The sequence below is a fragment of the Saccopteryx leptura genome, chromosome 7 (genome assembly GCF_036850995.1).
Source record: "Saccopteryx leptura isolate mSacLep1 chromosome 7, mSacLep1_pri_phased_curated, whole genome shotgun sequence".
Classification (NCBI taxonomy): domain Eukaryota; kingdom Metazoa; phylum Chordata; class Mammalia; order Chiroptera; family Emballonuridae; genus Saccopteryx; species Saccopteryx leptura.
In genome coordinates this window covers 68,365,126-68,385,620 of record NC_089509.1, presented here as the reverse complement: position 1 = coordinate 68,385,620, position 20,495 = coordinate 68,365,126, and the positions used below count along the sequence as shown (strand labels likewise).

At 34.4% G+C, this 20,495-nt stretch overlaps 1 protein-coding gene across 1 annotated transcript in view; it reads right to left on the bottom strand.

Annotated features, from left to right (window-relative positions):
- The window catches only part of PPP1R1C (protein phosphatase 1 regulatory inhibitor subunit 1C), a 141,169-nt gene extending 128,708 nt beyond the window's left edge, over positions 1 to 12,461 (bottom strand). Inside the window, exons 1-2 of the mRNA XM_066345979.1 lie at positions 12,381 to 12,461; positions 10,658 to 10,718 (exon numbers count right to left, since the gene is read on the bottom strand). Coding sequence (XP_066202076.1) covers positions 10,658 to 10,718; positions 12,381 to 12,461 — 142 coding nt within the window. The remainder of the gene's footprint in view (positions 1 to 10,657; positions 10,719 to 12,380) is intronic.
- Between the last annotated feature and the right edge of the window lie 8,034 nt (positions 12,462 to 20,495).

The window sequence follows — 20,495 nt, the reverse complement described above, 5'->3', positions numbered from 1 at the left end:
GATTCAGTGGGTTATCATTTGCAGGTACTTGTGAAATGTGAGGGCAAAGATAAACTTTCTGAAATTATCAGGTTAATTTCAGGTGGTCTCTGTTTTCCTTCCAGAGTAAGGGTTCTTCTTATTCACTCTCCCAGATGTCCAGAACCCTAATCTGCAATCCTGCTACCCAAAGAAGTCTTAACTTAAGCCTGACACAAGTGGAAGGGTCTGGTGACACAACATTTCTTCCTACTCACTTGAAATTTAATAATTCTATAATCTATTCCCTCAGGACATTACAAGGTGACAGAAATGTATTGACAATCAGTTGGAGCAAATGAGTTAATAGATCCAGTGACCTGTTATTCCTACTGGAGTAAAGTATTCCAGCTGGAGTGATCAGTGAAAGGTTCATAAAGAAAGGGGGATCTGGCCTGACCTGTGGTGGTGCAGTGGATAAAGCGTCGACCTGGAAATGCTGAGGTCGCCGGTTCAAAACCCTGGGCTTGCCTGGTCAAGGCACATATGGGAGTTGATGCTTCCAGCTCCTCCCCCCTGTCTCTCTCTCCTCTCTCTCTCTCTCTCTCCCTCTCTCTCTCCTCTCTAAAATGAATAAATAAAATAAAAATAAATAAAAAAAATAAAAAAAAAATAATAAAAAAAAAGAAAGGGGGATCTGATCTGAACCTAGGAGGATAAAAAGAACTACAGCAAACAGGAAGGGAAGATGACATCTCAGTATGAGTACAAATGTCATATTGGTCAAACAGAATCCAAATGAAACTGTTAGCTTTTCAACTAATGTTTTAAGTCAAAACAATGATTGTTTTAATATGTGTAGATATATAAGTAGGCAAACAGATATAAATTAATAACAGGGTCTAACTTTAAGAATGAAATAGTGCGTGAGATTTTTTCTTGTTTGCTTGTCTGATTTTCCACTTATATAATTAAAAAATCTAGTATAATAAATCTAAAGTCATCTTATTTAATGAATTATCAAGGGAAAGAAAAAGATATAGGATTGCCACTCTAAAACAACATCACTTACATTGAAATAGAAAAAAAGTACATTCTGGTATCACATTAAACAGAACCTCACGTGGCCAGGTTACAATGAAAAACTTGATTATAATTACTTTCATGAGGAAGATAAAAATAAAATAGCAAGAGTATGATATGATGTTGCTTATTTGTAGAAAAAATATTATTAATATAGTAGATTGACCTTGGATAGACAACTCATGTTTAAGTTTCAGACCCACTGACTTACTACCTCCTTTGACCATGTGAAGCTCACCTATCACCTTCTTTCTGCAAATAAAGGTAATAATATTCATCTCACAGCATTTCTGAGGACATATAAGTTTTCAAACTATAAAACTATAAAAGGTAAGATACATCACTATTGACCTGAAATTTTCCTTCCAGTAAATTTTTAAATTGTTTTATTTGTAACATAGAGGTATTTTGTCTTTAAGATCCTAAATTTACCTCAAAATATATTTTTAGTATGTTCCTTGTGTTGGAACTGTCCATATAAACAGTCAAAACAGTACAGCTGGTGTTGGCCTTGACTCCAACTATGGGCTGTGAACCATAGAGCTATGGCATAAAAATATATTTGACTGTCTCCAGAACCTTGAGCAAAAAGTGTCCTTTATTGGCTTAGTGAAGCAGGAATTCTGGGTTATTCACCAAGTAAAATGACCTGTGGTAAAATTTGAGATGAGCCGTTTTAGTTAAATCATTCAATAGATTTTTCTTCACTGAAATGTGATGGTGAGTAGGTCTCTGGCATTATTTCTTAAAAATCTTTTAATCATTGGGGGAAGTAGACAGTGCTGAAAATCCAGGAAAGAAGAGTGGATAATCCTTGGAGTGCTTTGAAAAGCAAACCGAGTCTGAGGCTGTCCTGCTGATGCCCCTGAACGCATGGAAAATTACTTTCAATAAGAAATTACCAATAGCAAATCAGCAAGGTTTTTGTATTCAGCTTTAGAACCCTCAGCTGAATATAATATAAAGGAGAAAATAGAAAAGAAATAATAAAGCAGTAGTATCAACCATAATCTAACACAATTATTTTTCTTTGCTCTGTTTATTTCTTTCTTTTAATTAAATCTCAGCTGTAGTACAGTTAACAAGTTGTGCAATAAAGTTTCCATAGACTATAAAAGAAATGACTGAATGACTTTAAACAAGAAATACGAGTGATGTGCATATTGTGATGATATATATGAGCTCTTCATGAAAAGACCTCATGTGCCTTATCATTATTACTTGAAAGCTAACAGGTAAATTACAGGATACAAATTAAAAGTCATACCAAACCAATTATAAAAAGTATATCTTGCCTAGGCAATCATCCATTATAATTAAGTCTGCTTATCTCTCATACAAACCAGAATAGGGCAAGAGCAGATCCACTATAAATAGTGTTGTTAGCATACACCATCTTGCTTGATTCTAGCAGCGGAATTAGTGCTGGAGTTACCATGATTTGTGCTTCACGGGACTGGACATTAAAGCTCAGAGATTAACCATCATGCCTTGTTCATTAATTTTAAAGTTAGGACTCTTAGTTCTACACAAAACCACCTCCCAATGTTAAAGTCATGGAAAAGCAGTTTGGAAGTTACTATATGATTTTGGACTGAAGCACTAGTGTCCTAGACTAAACAGCCAATAAAAATATAGAAGAGTAGATTCAACCTCTGTAATAGAATTAGTAGAAAAGACATTGATAGATTTGAGGAATAAGAAAAAGCGGAGTCAGAGGTGATCCCAAGATTATGTGATTAAACAATTAAAGGAATGAGAATATCAATAACATAAAAGCTGAGGTCAAGAGTTAAAACACTGATTTCAAATTAGAAAACACATTTCAGTTAGACATTGACTTTCAGGTGGAAAGGAGAAATTCACTTTCTATATAATTATAATACTTCTCATACTCGTGAATTATGAAAATGGGCATATGAAACCTACCCAAATGAGAAACTAGCCTTAAAACAATTAATAATTAATAAATTTAACTTGTGTTTTAAATATACTTCTGATTTAAAATATAATTTAATAAATATCATCACTTGAATCCATGCCAGTAATATCAATGTTTTTATTTGTGATTTTTCAAATTATATAATTAGTTTTTGATCTATTGGTCTTAAATTCAAAGGGTTAGAAATTTATATTACTGTTATTATTAGTTTTATTATGTTTATAACCCAAATCACGAAGCTTTCCTAGATATTTTTAATGTCCTAGACTTATTGTAACTCAGGTCACTTAATGGAAGTAGATTTTATTATACTGAGAGCTAACCTGTGATGTTTTTACACATAGTTGGGTATTTGAATTATATATGCATGTGTACATGTGTTTGTGCATATAGATATGTGTATATGTTTCTAATAGTCTGTTTCTTCATTAGACAAGGAAAACACAAAATAATGTTTCATTGAGAGAAATTATTCCAAAAATTGGATTCCAAATAATTGTTGTTCTTATTCTTCTATTTTGTGTAGTCAGTTCTATTTTTACAAGCAGATCAATATGTATTTACATGTAAAGAGTGAGATTCTGAAAATTGTTTCCCATAATGATGGAATGAAATGTTCTCAGACAATGAAAAATAGAAAGGTTACAAATTTCCTAGATTTTCTTAGTTTTCTCAGTACATTTTCCTCAGCATTATTGCCAAGGTCGAACTGTAATTATATTCTAACCAGACTGTCAATCTATCTCACTTTGATGATGCAGATTTTGGCAATTTATTTCATAAACAGCTTTGTTAAGCACTATAATTGTCTTTATATCAAATTACCCTAAGTGATACAAAGTCATTGAGTTAACTTCAAAGATATTACACCCATAGTACAAAGAAGACTCATAGGTACAAGTGGAACATTTTTCAGCATGTGTTCCGTGCCCCTAGACCATGAGGGAAGATCTGAAAGGGACAGAGCATGGAGAAGGAAGAGACAGCAAACAGACTGGGAGGGAAGAGATCATTCTGAGGTCCCTAACCTTCCCAGCTGGGACATTTGCTCCAGGATGTTCCTCTCCCTCCACCTCAGACTTTCAAGGTTCCTTCTGAGCTCCACATAGACCATTTCTCTAAATTATCAGGGACAACATGTTCCATCTGGTCAGGGTACTCATATTTTAGAAGATAGCATAGGCCATAGAGAACAATTTATGAATTTGACCCCAAAGGCATGGAAAATAAAGGCAAAAATAAATGAATGGGACTATACCAAACTAAAAAGCTTTTGCACAGCAAAAGACACTGAAAACAAAACAAATAGGCAGCCAATGAAATGGGAGATAGTATTTGCAAACAACAGCTCTGATAAGGGGTTAATATCCAAAATATATAAAGAACTCACCAATCTCAGCAACAAACAAATCCAATTAAAAAATGGGGAGAATATCTGAAAAGACACTTCTCCCAAGAGGACATACAAATGGCCAACAGATATATGAAAAAATGCCCATCTTCACTAGATACTTGAGAAATGCAAATCAAAACTACAAAGAGATAGCATCTCACACGTGTTAGATTGGGTATTATCAACAAGTCAGGTAATAACAAGTATTGGAGAGGCTGTGTAGAAAAAGGAACCTTCATTCACTACTGGTGGGAATGCAAATTAGTACAACCATTATGAAAGAAAGTATGGTGGCTCTTCAAAAAAGTAAGACGAGAACTGCCATAAGACCCAGTAATCCTTCTACCCCCAAAATTGAAAATCACTGGTACGTAAAGACACCTGCACCCCCATGTTCACCACAGCATTATTCACAGTGACCAAGACATGGAAACAACAAAAGTGTCCCTTGATAGGGAATTGGATTAACAAAAGATGTGGTATTATATACAATGGAATACAACTCAGCCATAAAAATTATGACATAGTGCCATTTACAACAGGAATGGAACTTGAGAACATTATACTGAGTGAAATAAGTAAATAAATCAGAGAAAGCTAAGAACTGTATTATTTCACACATAAGTGGGATATAAAACTGAGACTCGTGGACATAGATAAAAGTGGGGGAGCAGGTGGGGGAAGAACGTAAAGAGGGACAGATATAAGGTGATGGAAAATAATTTGACTTTGGGTGATGGATATACAACATAATCAACAGTTCAAATGCTATAGAAATGTTTACGTAAAACTCATGTACTCTTATGGATCAATATCACCCTGTTAAATTTAATTTTCTAATGAAAAATTTTAAAAATAATTTTTTTAAAATTAAGTTTTTTTGATATTCCTTAGAAATCCTTACCAGTTGACACTTGAATTGTCTTCAAACATTGTTATTTCTTTGTTTTGCACTGTCTTTAATACTGAGAAGGCAAAATAAAAGCTGAACAATCAACAGAAATTATGGATCAGAATAAATTACAATCTCATTCCCAGAAAAGATGAGAAACATGGAATGAAACAAAACTGTCTGGACTATGTTTCTAGTGCAGCTCTTACTTAAATACATTTGATTGGAGGTCCCTGGGAGTGACAAGCATCTCCAGGCCTGGGCTGATGATGTCTTACCCATCCTCAAGTATTCCAGGAAAATTTTAGTGTGATCTCTAGAGCTTGCACTCAAGATACCCATTACTTTTTTTTTAAGGATATTTTTTTATTATTATTAATTTTAATGGGGTGACATTGATAAATCAGGGTACATATGTTCAGAGAAAACTACCCACTACCTTTTGATCACAAATAATATATTTATTTATTTTGTTACATAGAAGATCCCCATGAAAATAGATTATGTGCATATGAATGCTCTAATATCAAAAATACTGCTCCACTTTAACATTATTGACCTTTCAAACTTCCCATCACCAGAAATTCCTAGAGCCTTTGTTTTTTGATCAACTCAGTCTGAGTCTAGCAATATCTTCTAGCTATCATTCAATGTCTGAGGATTATAAATGCAGAGGTTTTTAAACTTCACTGGTTAACTTAGTGTCAGAGTCCTAAAATGCAAGCTTCATTTAGAAACTCATATGTATAAACTGTAGATATTTTTCAGTTTGTAGAGCTGAATACCATAATCAATTGGAAAGCCCAGGTCTTTATACTGACTGGACTCATTATCATGGTGCTTTTTGCTTTATTCCTCATTTCTAAGAATATTTGGAGCGCAAAGTGTCAAAGAGAAAGTTAATTTCACAGCCTAAAATTGGACTGTGATAGAAAATTCAATAAATATGATGATCTCAAAACTATTTTACGTTTTAGTTCTGGTCCTAATTTTTAGATGTACAACAAGGTTGTAAATGATGCCAAAACTTCTGGGTACTTACCCAAATCTTCACTAAGCTCTAGGCCTCTTTTGGTTCACTCATGTTTAACAGGCATCAGTCAGGTCCATTAAATTTAATTGTAACCATATTGTCTCTGCTTAACCATACATGGAAAAGAATGATGCCAAAAACTTCGCTATTTGGAAGGCCTGGTCTAGGCTGGCTTTTTACTGGAAAATTGTGTACAGTTCTGGGTTGTAAAGGCCAACAGACAAGGAAAATTTAGAGACATTTCATTAAAGCCTGGGAACATTCATCCAGAAAAGGAAATCATAAAGAATATTTTTAATGTATTTAGAAAGGTGAGTAAATAAGCTCTTATTGAACGGAGTAAACAAAGAGAATAAAGTGTGGCATTACTCAGGTTGGTAAGGAACTGCATTTTCTAACATCTAAAACTATTGGATCTGGGTTGAAAACTATAAATCCTTCTCTGAGATATATAAAATGGAGTTAGTTTCTGGGACTTGGGTTGATTTTTGTATCTTTCATGAAGTTGTATGGTTAAAGTATTTTCTGAAGTTCTTTTACACTTCTTGATTTCTAATACTGGTAATCAAATATATAGTTCCTCATATGTCTACGTAAAAACAAGTATGTTTAAGCAAGTCTAGAAATGTGATGGAAAAAATTGCAGAAAGTGGTATTGTCATTTATTTCTAAATAGAGAAGGTGTATGTGAAGTCATCCCTCTAAATAAAAATATAGAAGCCAAACAGTTAACTACAGATTATCCAAGAGGAAAAGTAAAGAGTATAAGAATAGACAATGAGATTCTACTGTAATAGCCTCGAAGAGCTTATCATAAATTGAGTCTTACCAGAAAGTGAACTGAAAATAAAGCAAAAATAAGCAGTGTTCTACACGGTCACTCACATGGTTAGCCCCAGAAAACATTTTAAAAAGATGAAAGTTTTCTTTTGTGTTTCTCTACCTCCACATCTCAAGTGTCCAGTATGTTTTTACTGCCTCTGGCTGTTTGAAGTTATTCCTAGGAACAAACACATAGTTCTTGCCTTCTCCACCCTAAACACACACCCTTTGCTATGAAGTTTTTTTAGGTCTGATGTCTTTAATTCAAAATGTTTAGTTCTGTTTCCCATCATTTTGAGTTAAACTGACTAATCTATGCCAGGGAGTGCTATATCCTGAACAAGTTACTTAGGTATCTGTTTCTGTAGCGTTTCTAATGCTGAGCATTCTAGGCTGCTGGTTAGAAAGGGCAATGGGACATCTGGCTGCCCCTGGAATCCCACCAATCAGCTGCCTGCCTCGTCTTTGTGTTCTGACCAGCATAGATGAACTAGCAAACATTCTGAATTTCTGTGCTGAAATATCTTTCTCCTCTATCACATATAAACAGAATGCATATGTATGTCTAAGTTTAAAATTAAATTATTCTTTCAAATATTATTTTATAAATTGACTATTTCTGCAAACTCTTGAAAGGGTTAAAAAATAAGCTATGTATAACTTATTTAACAGTGATTGCAATGCACCGATCTAATTATATGAATTAAAAGGGTTTGTTAATTACATCTCTGTATGGAAATTTTCACTTCCTTAGCTTCATTAATTGAAAAAAAAGAAAGGTTTTTTTTTCCAGAGATTTTAAACAACATTAAAGATAGGTGATTCCAAGAACACTTACTTGTTTCCTGGGCAATTTCAATAAATTAGAGATGTGTTTAGCTTGCCAGGATCTAAAGCTGCAATCAATTTTTATTGTCAAAGAACACATTGCATTTGAAAGCTGGAAAAAGCAATTGCGTTAAAAAGGCCTCTTAACACTTAACAAGAGTTTTTTATTGTTGCTGTCATCTATCTTGTTTTGTTTGATAGAGTATTCAGATAATATTTGGAACATAAAGAATTGTTGGATAGGGCAGAAATATTTAGTACAAATGATATTTTGAAGAATCTGTTTTACTTTTTTATATCTTAACTATTAAATATCCTGTGTATTCCAGAACATATAAGCTAATAACATTCAATATCTGGTGCACTTTGCAATTTTTAAAGTGTGTTTACATTAATTCTTTCAATCATTACAACAACTAGGTGAAGTAGAAAAGATGGAATTTATAATCTCTATTTTATAGATAACAAAATAAAGCTTGGAGTTATTGTTCCTTATCCAATAACACATGGCTATAAAAACCAGTAGGTAGGGTTGGTTAAATTTAGTATGGGGTTCTTTTGCTGCCGTTTGTTTGTTCTATCCTTAGATTTATTTCCTTGGTAATCATGGTTCTAGATCATTTTTACTGAAAAAAAATTATATGAACATTTGGGCTTTTTACTGCAAGAACCACACTAGTCCAAAAATCTGATTGCCATACACACTGCTATACACAGACAAAGGCTGACCAGTCCCTTGTAAACTATCCTGATTTCCAAAAGGAAGAAGAAGATGCAGGGAAATATTCTAAAACCACATAGTTCTATGAGAAGCTATTTGCATCCAAGTTCTTCCCAAAGGTGCTTTAAAAATAGAAAATGACAGAGTCAATAAGGGAAATAGCATAAGGCCATCTAGCGATTAGAAAGTCTGGTAAGAAAAGGTTTCTAGAGAAAATCTAAATTTTGTTCACAAGAATATTAAAATATCATATAATTCCTAATCTAATAAGATAAGTGGTCTAGGAAAAGGACTTATTTAAAGTTTGGGTTTGCTTGTGAATAGGACTTCAATATCTAATCACATTTACAGAGCTTTCACTATGTAATGTTAACTGAAATTTGCAGGGCCAGGATCATGCCATAGGACATGCAGGGGCTCTAGAATCAGAACTATCTCTGTTTGTGTATACAATCTGTCACTTCTAGTGGAAGAACTTCTGCAAAAATGACTTCACCTCTCTGATATTCACTTTTCACATCTCTAAATTCCAAATATTTTGCATTCAGAAGCAATAGTTACTAGTTTGGGAGCTCTAATGAGAGTCATATGGGATTAAAGAACTTTCACTATGTTTGAACTGTAATGTCTACAGAATTCTGAAAACTGCTCTTTAATTGTCAGAGAACACCTAGAAATCAAGTTGGGCAATCCTTTTCAAGGTTGGCATAGGGAGGTAAGTTCCAGGACATTGGGGGAAAGTCTACCACTATGAGCAAGGGCAGTAATGAAAAGTATCTATAAAATTATCTCCAATTTAAGATTTCATTATTATATTTTCTTATATTTATTTGTAAACTATAAGTGCATACCATTTACATCTCTTAATCAGCCAAATACAAATTAATATTTTTAAATGAGATAATATATTTTGAAATGATTTTAAAATGTTACAGCCTTTTAAAGATATAAGATAAAATTTTAATTCTTGGTTTTCAACTGGAATTAAATTTGCTTATTTGCTTATTTTCTTTCTATCAGATAAACACTTTCCTATATTTGAGGTCAATTATAAATATTCTATTAAAATTTTCTTTTCTTCTTTTATGTATGTTTCTCTAATAAGAAATAAATCTGAAAAAGTCAGATTATTTTGCCCTAGTATTCTTAAAATGGCTCATTTACTACAGCCCATACTTAGACTTGTAGTTCCACTCTTCAGACTCCTTTTGTATACCCTTATTGTTTATACCTACAAAAATCCAACACCAAGTCCTGCCTGGTTATAAATTGATACCATAACCTTTAATGTCTTATTTTACTTTTATCTAGAAACAGCACTTAAATGAGAGATTAAAATTACCTCCATTCAATAAGTAAATAATGTCTGCCTATTGCAGATTATAGTCTTTTATCAGGAATAATAATCAGCTTTACTTTTAACAGGAAATGGAAAACAAAACCTCAACAAATGGATGCAGTCCCTCAGAATGGCTCTCAAATGGAAAATGATGAAAATTGATCTAGTTACTTGTCAATTGCATTATTCAGAGATGACATCAGCAGCAAAGCTATAGCCAATGCTGGGCTCATTGCTCGTCCCATGACAACGTTTTATAAATAAAAAACCTATTCTGTAAAGATATAAGCATATCAAGAGCTGTAATTTGAGCTTTGAAACCTAATTAAACAACTTCCCCCCCCCAGCCTTATGAGTACACACTGAACCAAACGCCTGAACACCTGACAGCAAATGCTAGCAGAACATTTATTTCATAGCATATCAGCACCAGTGTGTCATTTTAGAGGAAAAGCAAGCGGACTGTTGGCTTAGACAGGTCTTATAATATTTATTTCTGGTTTTGTTTATGATCCATTGTATAGACTAATTTGTTAAATTAATGCTAATTGAATTCGGGAATTGAAATATTTTGGCAATGATATGCTCTTCGATGCTCTCCTAACAATTCCGTCCCATCAGTGTGAAACACGACATGCTTCTTTACCTGGGGGGTTATGTTCATTGAGAATCACAAGTGATGCCGGTGTGGGTCTCCTCTTCCTGATCTGTGAACAACAAAAGCCCAGCTGAGGTCAATGAGAGTTAGACACTGCTCCAGGGTCCCCTACCGCACACAAAGCCATCCCATCCTTATCTTTCCCAACATACAATAGCACATATTTGGAGGGCACATGGTAGGTGCTCACTAATTTTATTTTTATATATAGAAAGTCAGAGAGAAGAACTGTCATATATCAGTATAGCCTTTGTTGACCAAAAAGCTACATTTCTACAGAAAAAGAAGTAGTTGTATATAATCAAATGATGCCACCTAAAATTAATATGCATTGAAAGTACTTGGGATGACTTGCTAATTTTAATGGCTCTCTCTGAGCCTCATAATACTGATGATGCTTTCAAGATTCATTACCCTTATTTCTAAATGAAAAAAGTTTTGAAAACTTAAATTTCTATCAAGTTAAATTTATTAGCATGACTTTTTAATTTTAATATTATATGCATTTCTTATTTTTTAGTATAGTATTTAGAATAAATCAACAAACAATAAATATGGCTTTTATGAGAGTATATAATTCATTTAAAACTGGTATGTTTGGTGTGGAATTTTTTCTTAAGAGTTATAGGGGCATATTATTTTTTAGAATTTTTAATGTATTCTTGATTTTTTAAACATGTAAGTAAATTCATAAACTATATGTTAGTAGGATACTAGATAAATTTACCAGACATTTTGTCCAACTTGACCATACCCCATTCAACATAGATACATGTTCAAGGTTGTATTTATCTGTCCTGAATCTGGGTGAATCTACTTCAGATTATCAAAACATCTAAAAAACTATGAGTCTCAGATTTAATAATTATTTTTAAAACTTGGTGTATAATATTTATAAAAAAATCACGGATAATTTAGGTTTTAAGAAATTAATGAATTAGATTGATGACCCTGTACATTTCTTTGCTATTACCTCTTTACTGTTATAATATAACCATAAATGATCTTTTAAGTGGTTCCACTGCACTGAGAGTCTAAGTAAATCTGTTATCTGAAAGGTAATAAAGATGGAAATCAATCACACATGAGAGAGACAGAGAGAAGGAGAGGTACAAATATATAGACACATGGAAAAGGAACCCAGGAAATGTTAAAATACTATTTTTAATATCTGGATAAATGTTCCTTAAATTATACATATACCTAAAAATCTTAATTATCATATATTACATATAATTACTGCTCTGGATACACAATGAAAAACATTTAAATGGAATGTTAAGTCTATAATCTAAAATTATTCTATGATTTGATGCTTCCATTGTTAAATGAATCTTTTTATTTTAAAATAATGAAATGAAAAATTGTTAATTTTAAAATTCTTTTGAAGTTTCTCTAAATGTTGAACCTGTTATTTTAATAAGCAAAAACAGATTTTTGTGTCCAAATCTGAATTGCTAATCTAACCATTATTCATTCACAGGTGCTAATTTTGTATCACATGAAGTGCCGCATTTTAATGAACAGTTCCCCCAGTGCAACTCAAAGGAAATCAAGTGCATAAGGAAATCAATTTATTTCTCATTCTCATATTCTGGAAAACCACAAAAGTAGGCTAATTCAAGAGGTAGAGAAGCCTTCAATTAATAACAAGAATGTATGTCCGTGTTACTTCATATCCAATAACTGATTCCCACCCAGTTCCACTTACCTGCTCTGCTGCTTCGGGAGCAATCTGACTCTGGAATAAAGGCACAGCAAATTGTATCTTTTTGGGACTGTTGGGCTCCATGGTAATGGTGAGAATTAGTTAGAGACAGACGTGAAGAGCTCAGTAAGACTAACCCCAGGTGGTGTCTGGTATGTGTTTCCTCAGGCGCACTCCACCCAGCCACATAGAGCGCTTCGTAATAAATAGCTGTTATTCCAGAGTGAGCAAGTGAAGATGCTGAGGTCTGAGTAACTCCCTCTTCAATTTCCACAGTGATGTCTGGCTTGACTCTTCCCTCACCAATCCCTTGAATCTTCTAAGCACAATACAGAAAAGAGTGATAAGTTAATTTTGTGCCTCTTCACTAATACACATACCAAACATTCACTTAGCAGCTAATTGCAAAGGCAGTGCTAGCCGTTGAAGGATTCACTGCCCTGGGATTTAAAAGAAAGGCTCTATCCACCGTACATTACTAATCGCCTGCTCAAAAGTGCAACGTAAGCTCCCTCTGAGTATTGCAGGGATGGGCCATTCATTATTGATGAACATAAAGCAGGAAGTTTTTAGAGTTGGGGGCAGGGTTGAGAATGGAGTCATTTTATTTCTCTTGCAGCAACTTATACTTCAGACACCCTTGCTATTTTATATTCAGCCACCAAGTAGATGAATGGCCACAGAGGGTAAGCCACAACCTATAATATCTGCTATATCTGGTTAAGTGAGAATGATCAGAGTAGGGAGAGCACCTGTGGTGTACTGAAGACAGGATTGCCACCAGCTGAAAAGATCTTAGTTCAAGTTCCATCTCTTCTATACCAAGTTCTGTGGCCTCAAGCAAATCACAGGCTATGTCTAGGCCCCCATATCCTCATCAGAAAAACACGAGACCGGACTCAATGACCTTTAAGGTCCTGTTCTGTTTCAACACTCTGTAATTGTAGTTCACAGTTTTCATTAGAGTGGAAATTATTGAACAGCTAAATTTAGCAATCAGCTTGGAAGTCACGGCTGCTGCAATGACCTCTACTTTATTTTCTGGCGGAGCTGGTTATATCCTTTGATTTGGAAGAATACAGAAGTGCCTAGAAAATATTAGTGCAAATTTAATGGGATCAAATGTTGTGTTTTGTTGCCAATAGTGGGGATATGTATAAAGATAAAAAAAGAATTTTAAAGAAAAGGAATAAAAGGGGTAATCTTCAGTATGCTAGAGGATGATGGTCATATTTATTGGTCAGTAGTGAAGGCAGAGAGAAAGGGGAACCTGCCTGATCCTCACATCCGTGAATGTTAAGGAGAGGCAATAACATAGTCAGATGACCTTTATACCTTTGGCTCCTTTTGTGAAGAAGGCCTGAAAATCAAGCAGCTTTAATGGAGGAAAGAACTTGAGTTTTCTACTTCTTTATTGGAAATACATTGTTTAACAAATAGTAGATTTCTTATATGTTTTTGGATTTATATAATAAATTTAGACATTGACTTGACTACTATTTCAGTTATAAACAAATGCTTTTTTTTTAATTCTGAGTCCATACCAGGAATCCATCTTAATGATTTACGTATGCAACATTCTGTTGAAAGAATATAGAAAGTAATATGCATTATTCAAGTAGATTTATATACTCACTAGGGAAGAAAGCAAATGACGATGAGGATGTGAAAGCACTTTCAGTTAGAAAAGAGTGCTGACTGGCAAGAAATTTTGTAATGGGTTCATTCTTATAGTGTCGAAGAAAAAATTGTAAATTATATTATGTGTAACAGCTTATTTAGAAAGATCTTAAAAGAAAACATGAATTAATATCATCAATAAGGTTATTTCTCCAAATAATTTTTTTTCAAATTGTATAAAAGGAGCCTAACCAGGTGGTGGTGTAGTGGATAGAGCATCGGACTGGGATATGCAGGACCCAGGTTCGAAACCCCAAGGCTGCTGGCTTGAGCACGGGCTTATCCAGCTTGAGCACAGGCTCACCAGCTTGAGCACAGGATTGCTAGCTTGAGCGTGGGATCATAGACATGACCCCATGGTCACTGGCTTGAGCCCAAAGGTTGCTGGCTTGAAACCCAAGGTTGCTGGCTTGAGCCCAAGGTCGCTGGTTTGAGCAAAGGGTCACTCACTCTGCTGTAGCCCTCCAACCCCCATTCAAGGCACATATGAGAAAGCGATTAATGAACAACTAAGTTGCTGCAATGAAGAATTGATGCTTCTCATCTCTCTCCCTTTCTGTCTGTCTGTCCCTCTCTCTGACTCTCTCTGTCTCTATCAAAAAATAAAAATAAATTACATAAAAGGAAAACAGGAAAGTATTTCTCATGAAGAATTAATTCAGAACTTCATTTCATATGGAATACACTTGGTAGCCTTGAGTTCAAACCCTGACTCTGCTACTTGTTCAGTTTTTCAACATAGGCAGTAATAGAAATTTCTACTTGTGAGGTTTAGATGAATTAATTTTTTAAAAGAATGTATTACAAGTCCAGCACATGATAACCACTCAGTAAAAGATAGTTATTATTTTTCCTTCAGCTAGACCTTTCAAAAGGCATGAAAATATATTTTTTAAATCTTAGTCTCTACCTATTTAGAATAATTAGATATCAGGGTAAGGGGTGATAAAGTGAAATTCTATTATATGTATGCATTATAGTATAAATAGTAAAAAAATTATTTTCATTAACTAATTGCTCTATTTTGAATAGTTTGACCAGACATAATATATTATAAAAGGATTACCTAGACCCTTTAAGCTTCTTCTTCACCGGGTCAACTTCTGTGTATCCTTCAGAACTCAGATGAGTATTATCCGCTCTAAGAGGTTTTATAGGTTTTTTTCATACATGTCCTGGGTTTAGACACACCTCTTCTGTGTTCCCCAAACCCCCAGCATACCTCCACTTAGTACAATAACTATCTATCTGTCTTTTAACAAGTTAGCATTTTGAAATGCCACTTACTCATACAGCAAATATTTGCTGAGTCGACTCCACAGTCTCCTCTGTGCCAGGCCTTTTGCTATGCATTAGAAAAGAGACTGTGTTCAGAAGTGTTTGAGGCGTTTTCAAAGCTAAATTCTTATTCTAAAATCCACTTAAAATGCAACTTTAATTGAAAATAACCTAAAATTTTTAATGTGCTTCTATGGAGAGTATAATTATACTAAATATTAGGTGCACATTTTTCTCCCTGTCACAGATAAGAGTAACAGCTAGCCCTTATTTGACATTTATGTGCCAGGCACTATTATAAATGCTTTACTTGAGTTAATTTATTTAATACTCATAACAACCCTTTGAGATAGATATCCTTAATTTAAAATGAAAAAACTGAGAATCAAAAAGTTTAAGGTATTTGCCCAAGATTTTCTAGGTAATATATAGCAGACTCAGGATTCAAACCCAAGCAATTTTTTCTAGAACCTAAGCTTTTAGTCATAATGGCTACTATAATATAAGGGCCTATCAAAGTCAATGAAAGGTACCAGAACCTCCACAGTGGTTAAATGTTCAGACCACAGGAGCTCTATGTTAAAAAATATTAAGTTGACATGTTATATCAATAAAAGGGGAGAAAGTAGCATGGTTACAAGATACTAGTAAACAAAAATTCTTACATTTCAAAGTAGCTATCAATATTAAGTAAAAGACTTAGAGTTGGGTATTATGTCTCCAAACTAACTTAAAGTAAGGTAGCTTTTCTTTTCTCTTTCTTTTTTTTAAATAATGGATTCTATTATTAAAGACTAAAAATGCCTCTAGAACAAGAAATATCTATAGTCTCTCTTCAAGGTAGGTGATACTGTGATTAAAGAAGGTAGAACGTTAGAAAGATGAGCCATTAGGCCTTCCTAACTTTACCCTATAATAATATCTATCTGACCCTATTTTCAACAGCTCCTGAAGACTGCCATACAGGCCCTACTCTGCCTCACGGCCAGCTTTTCTGTGGCTTCTTCTACCTTCCCAAAAGCTTTCCTGCCTTCTCTCCTTTTACTCAAGTTGGATTCCTCCTCTAATCCCACCACCTTTGAAAGGTACACTCAGATTCTACAGACAAGATGAATCATTCCCTATTTTCCTTTCTTGGTATTTAATTATATGTAGTTTTATTTTTTAATTTAGTTATTGATTTTAGAGAGAGATGAAGGATGAGAGACATAGAAACATCAATCTGTTACTGTATGTACCCTGACCAGGGATTTAACAGGCTGTATGTGCCCTGACCAGGGATTTAACAGGCAACTTCTGTGTATCAGGATGATGCTCTAACCAACCAAGCTATCCAGCTATGGCATTTTATGTTTTTTTATAATATTTTTTTATGTATTCCTTTTACCTCCACCCCTAGGCTGAAAATCCTTTCCGTTCTATCTTAAATGTAAAAAGAACAAGCAAGATGTGGGCTACCTAATAGCTACTAAATATCTCTATTTTGGTTTCATCTCTCTGATTTTGTCAGAAAATGTAAGGTGTTTCAATAGACTGAACCCCCCTCCAAATTGCTGCTCATTTTCTTAAGCACCACACCTCACTTTTATTTTAATATTTTAATGGACACTTAAAGTATATTTTATATTCTCATGCCTTGTAAAAAAGTTATATCAAACACATTCTGTCTTTCTACCTTACTTTGTAGCATTTATATAAACATCAATTATTGTACTGTCATAGACAAAGATGCCATTCAAAGCTATTGAAATTTCTTACTACCCCAACTGGCTTTGTATTCCCTCATAGTTCTGATAACTGTTATGTAGTTTTTCTTTATTTGATGATTGCCAGTAATCATTTTTTCATTGTCATTTGTCTTACTCTTTTCAGGCTGCTATAACAAAATACCAGAGGCCAATGACTTATAAACAACAAATTATTTTTCACACATCGGTAATCTGGGAAGTCCAAGATCATGGTGCCAACACATTTGGTGTCTGGTAAGACCTTGGTTCCTAGACAGCCGTCTTTTTGCTGTAATCTCACATGGCAGAAGGAGCAATGGATCTCTCTGGAATCTCTTACATAAGGGCACTAATCTCATTCATAAGGGCTCTGCCCTCATGACCTCATCACCTTCCAAAGGCTCCACCTTCTAATACCATCACATTGGGGATTAGGATTACAATTTATATATTTGGGGATGGAGAAAACCATAAGCATTCAGTGTAACATATTCACCTGATATATAAGTGATTTATTTGTGGAAAGAGGAAAGATACGGGGGAAAAGAGAGAAAGAAAGGAAAGGGAAGGAAAAGAAAGGGGAGGGAAGGGAAGGGAAAGAAAAGGAAAAAAAAGTTTGCTAAGAAAATCAGATTTTTTTTTTTTTTGCTCTTTAATGTAGCTCTTACTTAAAGCTGTGTTTTAAACATCTTGAGTTTCCAACTCTTGAAAAATATATGACTATATGCAATACTATTTTGTTTAACATTTGGTTAGCTAAGTGCATATCATCAAAAATCATAACAAATATTTATTAAGCCTGCCTACAAATATGTAGGACTAAATTAAATGCTGGCAATACCATAATGGACAAAAGCAGACACCATATGATAGTATCTAGATACATGTCAGTTTAAAAGGTTTCTAACCCTAATACAATTGTTTTCAACTTCCTGTGTTCAACACTCCAATGATGGCAGTCATAAATCAGACAAATTTCCTTTCAGCCCTTCTTCAATTCCAGGTATAACTTTATTTTCCCCATTAAAGAAAACTGATCAGAAGTGAAGGAAGAATGACATTGTTATTTGGATTGTGTAAAATAGTTTCAATTATTTTTATGGTAATTGTTAGAGAACTCCAAAACTTTCATTATTAGTATTAACAAGTTACTAGTGAACCACCAATACCTAATTGAAACCAAGAGGTATATCTTTAAAATATGACTGAGTACCACTAATCTAAGGGAAATGAACCACTGTCTCCCAGTACCCATTTAAATTAAATTTCTCCAGAAAAATCATTAACCATATAATATTTTTATTTTTTACTATATTAATTTTTTTTAGAATATCTTCTAAGTTCATCTATGCCATTTTAAATCTTATATTATTCAAACTCTATACTTATAAAAAGCCTTCTAAGACTAAGCTTACTAAATTATAATCTTCAATAAAGTCTAAACCCTCACAGCCCTTAAGTATAAAAGTATACTTGAAGTCACTATCATACTTAAATGTTGACATCATTGATTCATTTATTAATTTATGCATACCATGTCCTTTTAAATTTTTCTTAATTTTTTGTGACTTCATATTCTTGGTCCTCACTAACTCAAACAACTTTGATTTACCCTAGGATCCCCATATCAATTAATGCTGTGTTTATAATGTCTGTTGAACTGAAGAATTACTACTGTGTTATATAAATACTCAGGATTTTTTTTTCCTTCTAACTATGGATATGTTGTTTTGTTTAATGTATAATATTTTTCTGGATCATCACTCAATGATATTTAATCTTTATTTCTTGGGGAGGTAGGCTCACAAAGAAACTAGAAAACTTTGAAGGGTTTACAGAAAGTTCATATAATCAATAGCTAGAGCAATAAGTTCACATCAGAGAGAGGGAACTGCAGGGACTTGTTGAGCTGGAGCCTGCTTTGAGGGACCTTTGGCACTGTGGGACTTTGTGATGCCACCTTCGGAGAAGTAGTTCATTGGACAGTCCAAGCAGGAGAGTGTCATGACTCTGTCTCTGTGGAGACAGAGTCAATCACAATCTAGTATGGACCAGGACCCTTTGAAATTTTAGACCATGTGGACTCTTGATAAGATTTTTAACTCAAATCCAGCAAAGGCACAAGAGTAATGGGAAGAAGATGTGAGATTTATTCCTTACCCATCCCTGTTTTCATTTGTTTTGATACCTTTCAATTTTATTCATCCTCATCATTTAATTTTAGACTTTCTCTGCCTTTTAGTTGAGGGAAAGAATCATTATCTGAAATATAGAAATTGTCATTAGTGAGTACATAAAGTATATTAGTTTATTTAAAGTAAATGCTTTCATAAATATTATTCATTCACCCAACAAATATTTACTGAGCATCCCATTCTATGCCAAGCACTGGGATATAAACATGTACTAAATAAAGTCCCAACCTTCAAATAATTTACCATTAAGATAAGAAGGAAGAATCCTAAACAAGTAAGCATCACAGAACTAGAAATGCTATAATAGAAAGTGGTGATAAAAAATAGAAAGGGGCGGTCCTGGCCGGTTGGCTCAGTGGTAGAGCGTCGGCCTGGCGTGCAGGAGTCCGGGGTTCAATTCCTGGCCAGGGCACACAGGAGAAGCGCCCATCTGCTTCTCCACCCCTCCCCCTCTCCTTCCTCTCTGTCTCTCTCTTCCCCTCCTGCAGCCAAGGCTCCACTGGAGCAAAATTGGCCTGGGCACTGAGGATGGCTCTATGGCCTCTGCCTCAGGCGCTAGAGTGGCTCTGGATGCAACAGATCAGCGCCCCAGATGAGCAGAGCATTGCCCCCTGGTGGGCATGCCGGGTGGATCCTGGTTGGGTGCATGTGGGAGTCTGTCTGACTGCCTCCCCGTTTCCAACTTCAGAAAAATACAAACAAAAAAAAAAATAGAAAGGGACCTTGGAATGAAGGTGATGGCTGACTCTGGATCACAGACCCTTTTTGTTTGAGTGCACAGCATTTTTTAAAATTGAGATGACATTTTAAAACTAATAAAAAATAAAGACATCCCACTTCTCTTACTAAAATAGAAGGGCTGGAAAACCTGGGTTCTCATACCTATGCAGTCACCTTCAACTCCACCTCTAACACTGTGTGCATGGTATTTATACCCAGCTAGCTCCAGTCAATCCCTGAGTGAGAAGAAGACATGCATGACAACATTATATATCATGCTAAAGAAATGTAAGACTTACAATGAAGGAAACAAGTAAAACTAAAGAGATTTAAATAAGAGAATATAGTAATGGATTTGAGTCCTAAATGGTCACTGTTATGCCTGTTTGGAGCATTGATTTGAAGGAGTCATAATCAGAGTCAAAAGCCTCTGAGGACACTAAAATAATCTACTCAAGAGATGACAAACCTTTAGCTAAAGTAGCAGCAGTGAAGATGGAGAGAGGGAGATGAACAGA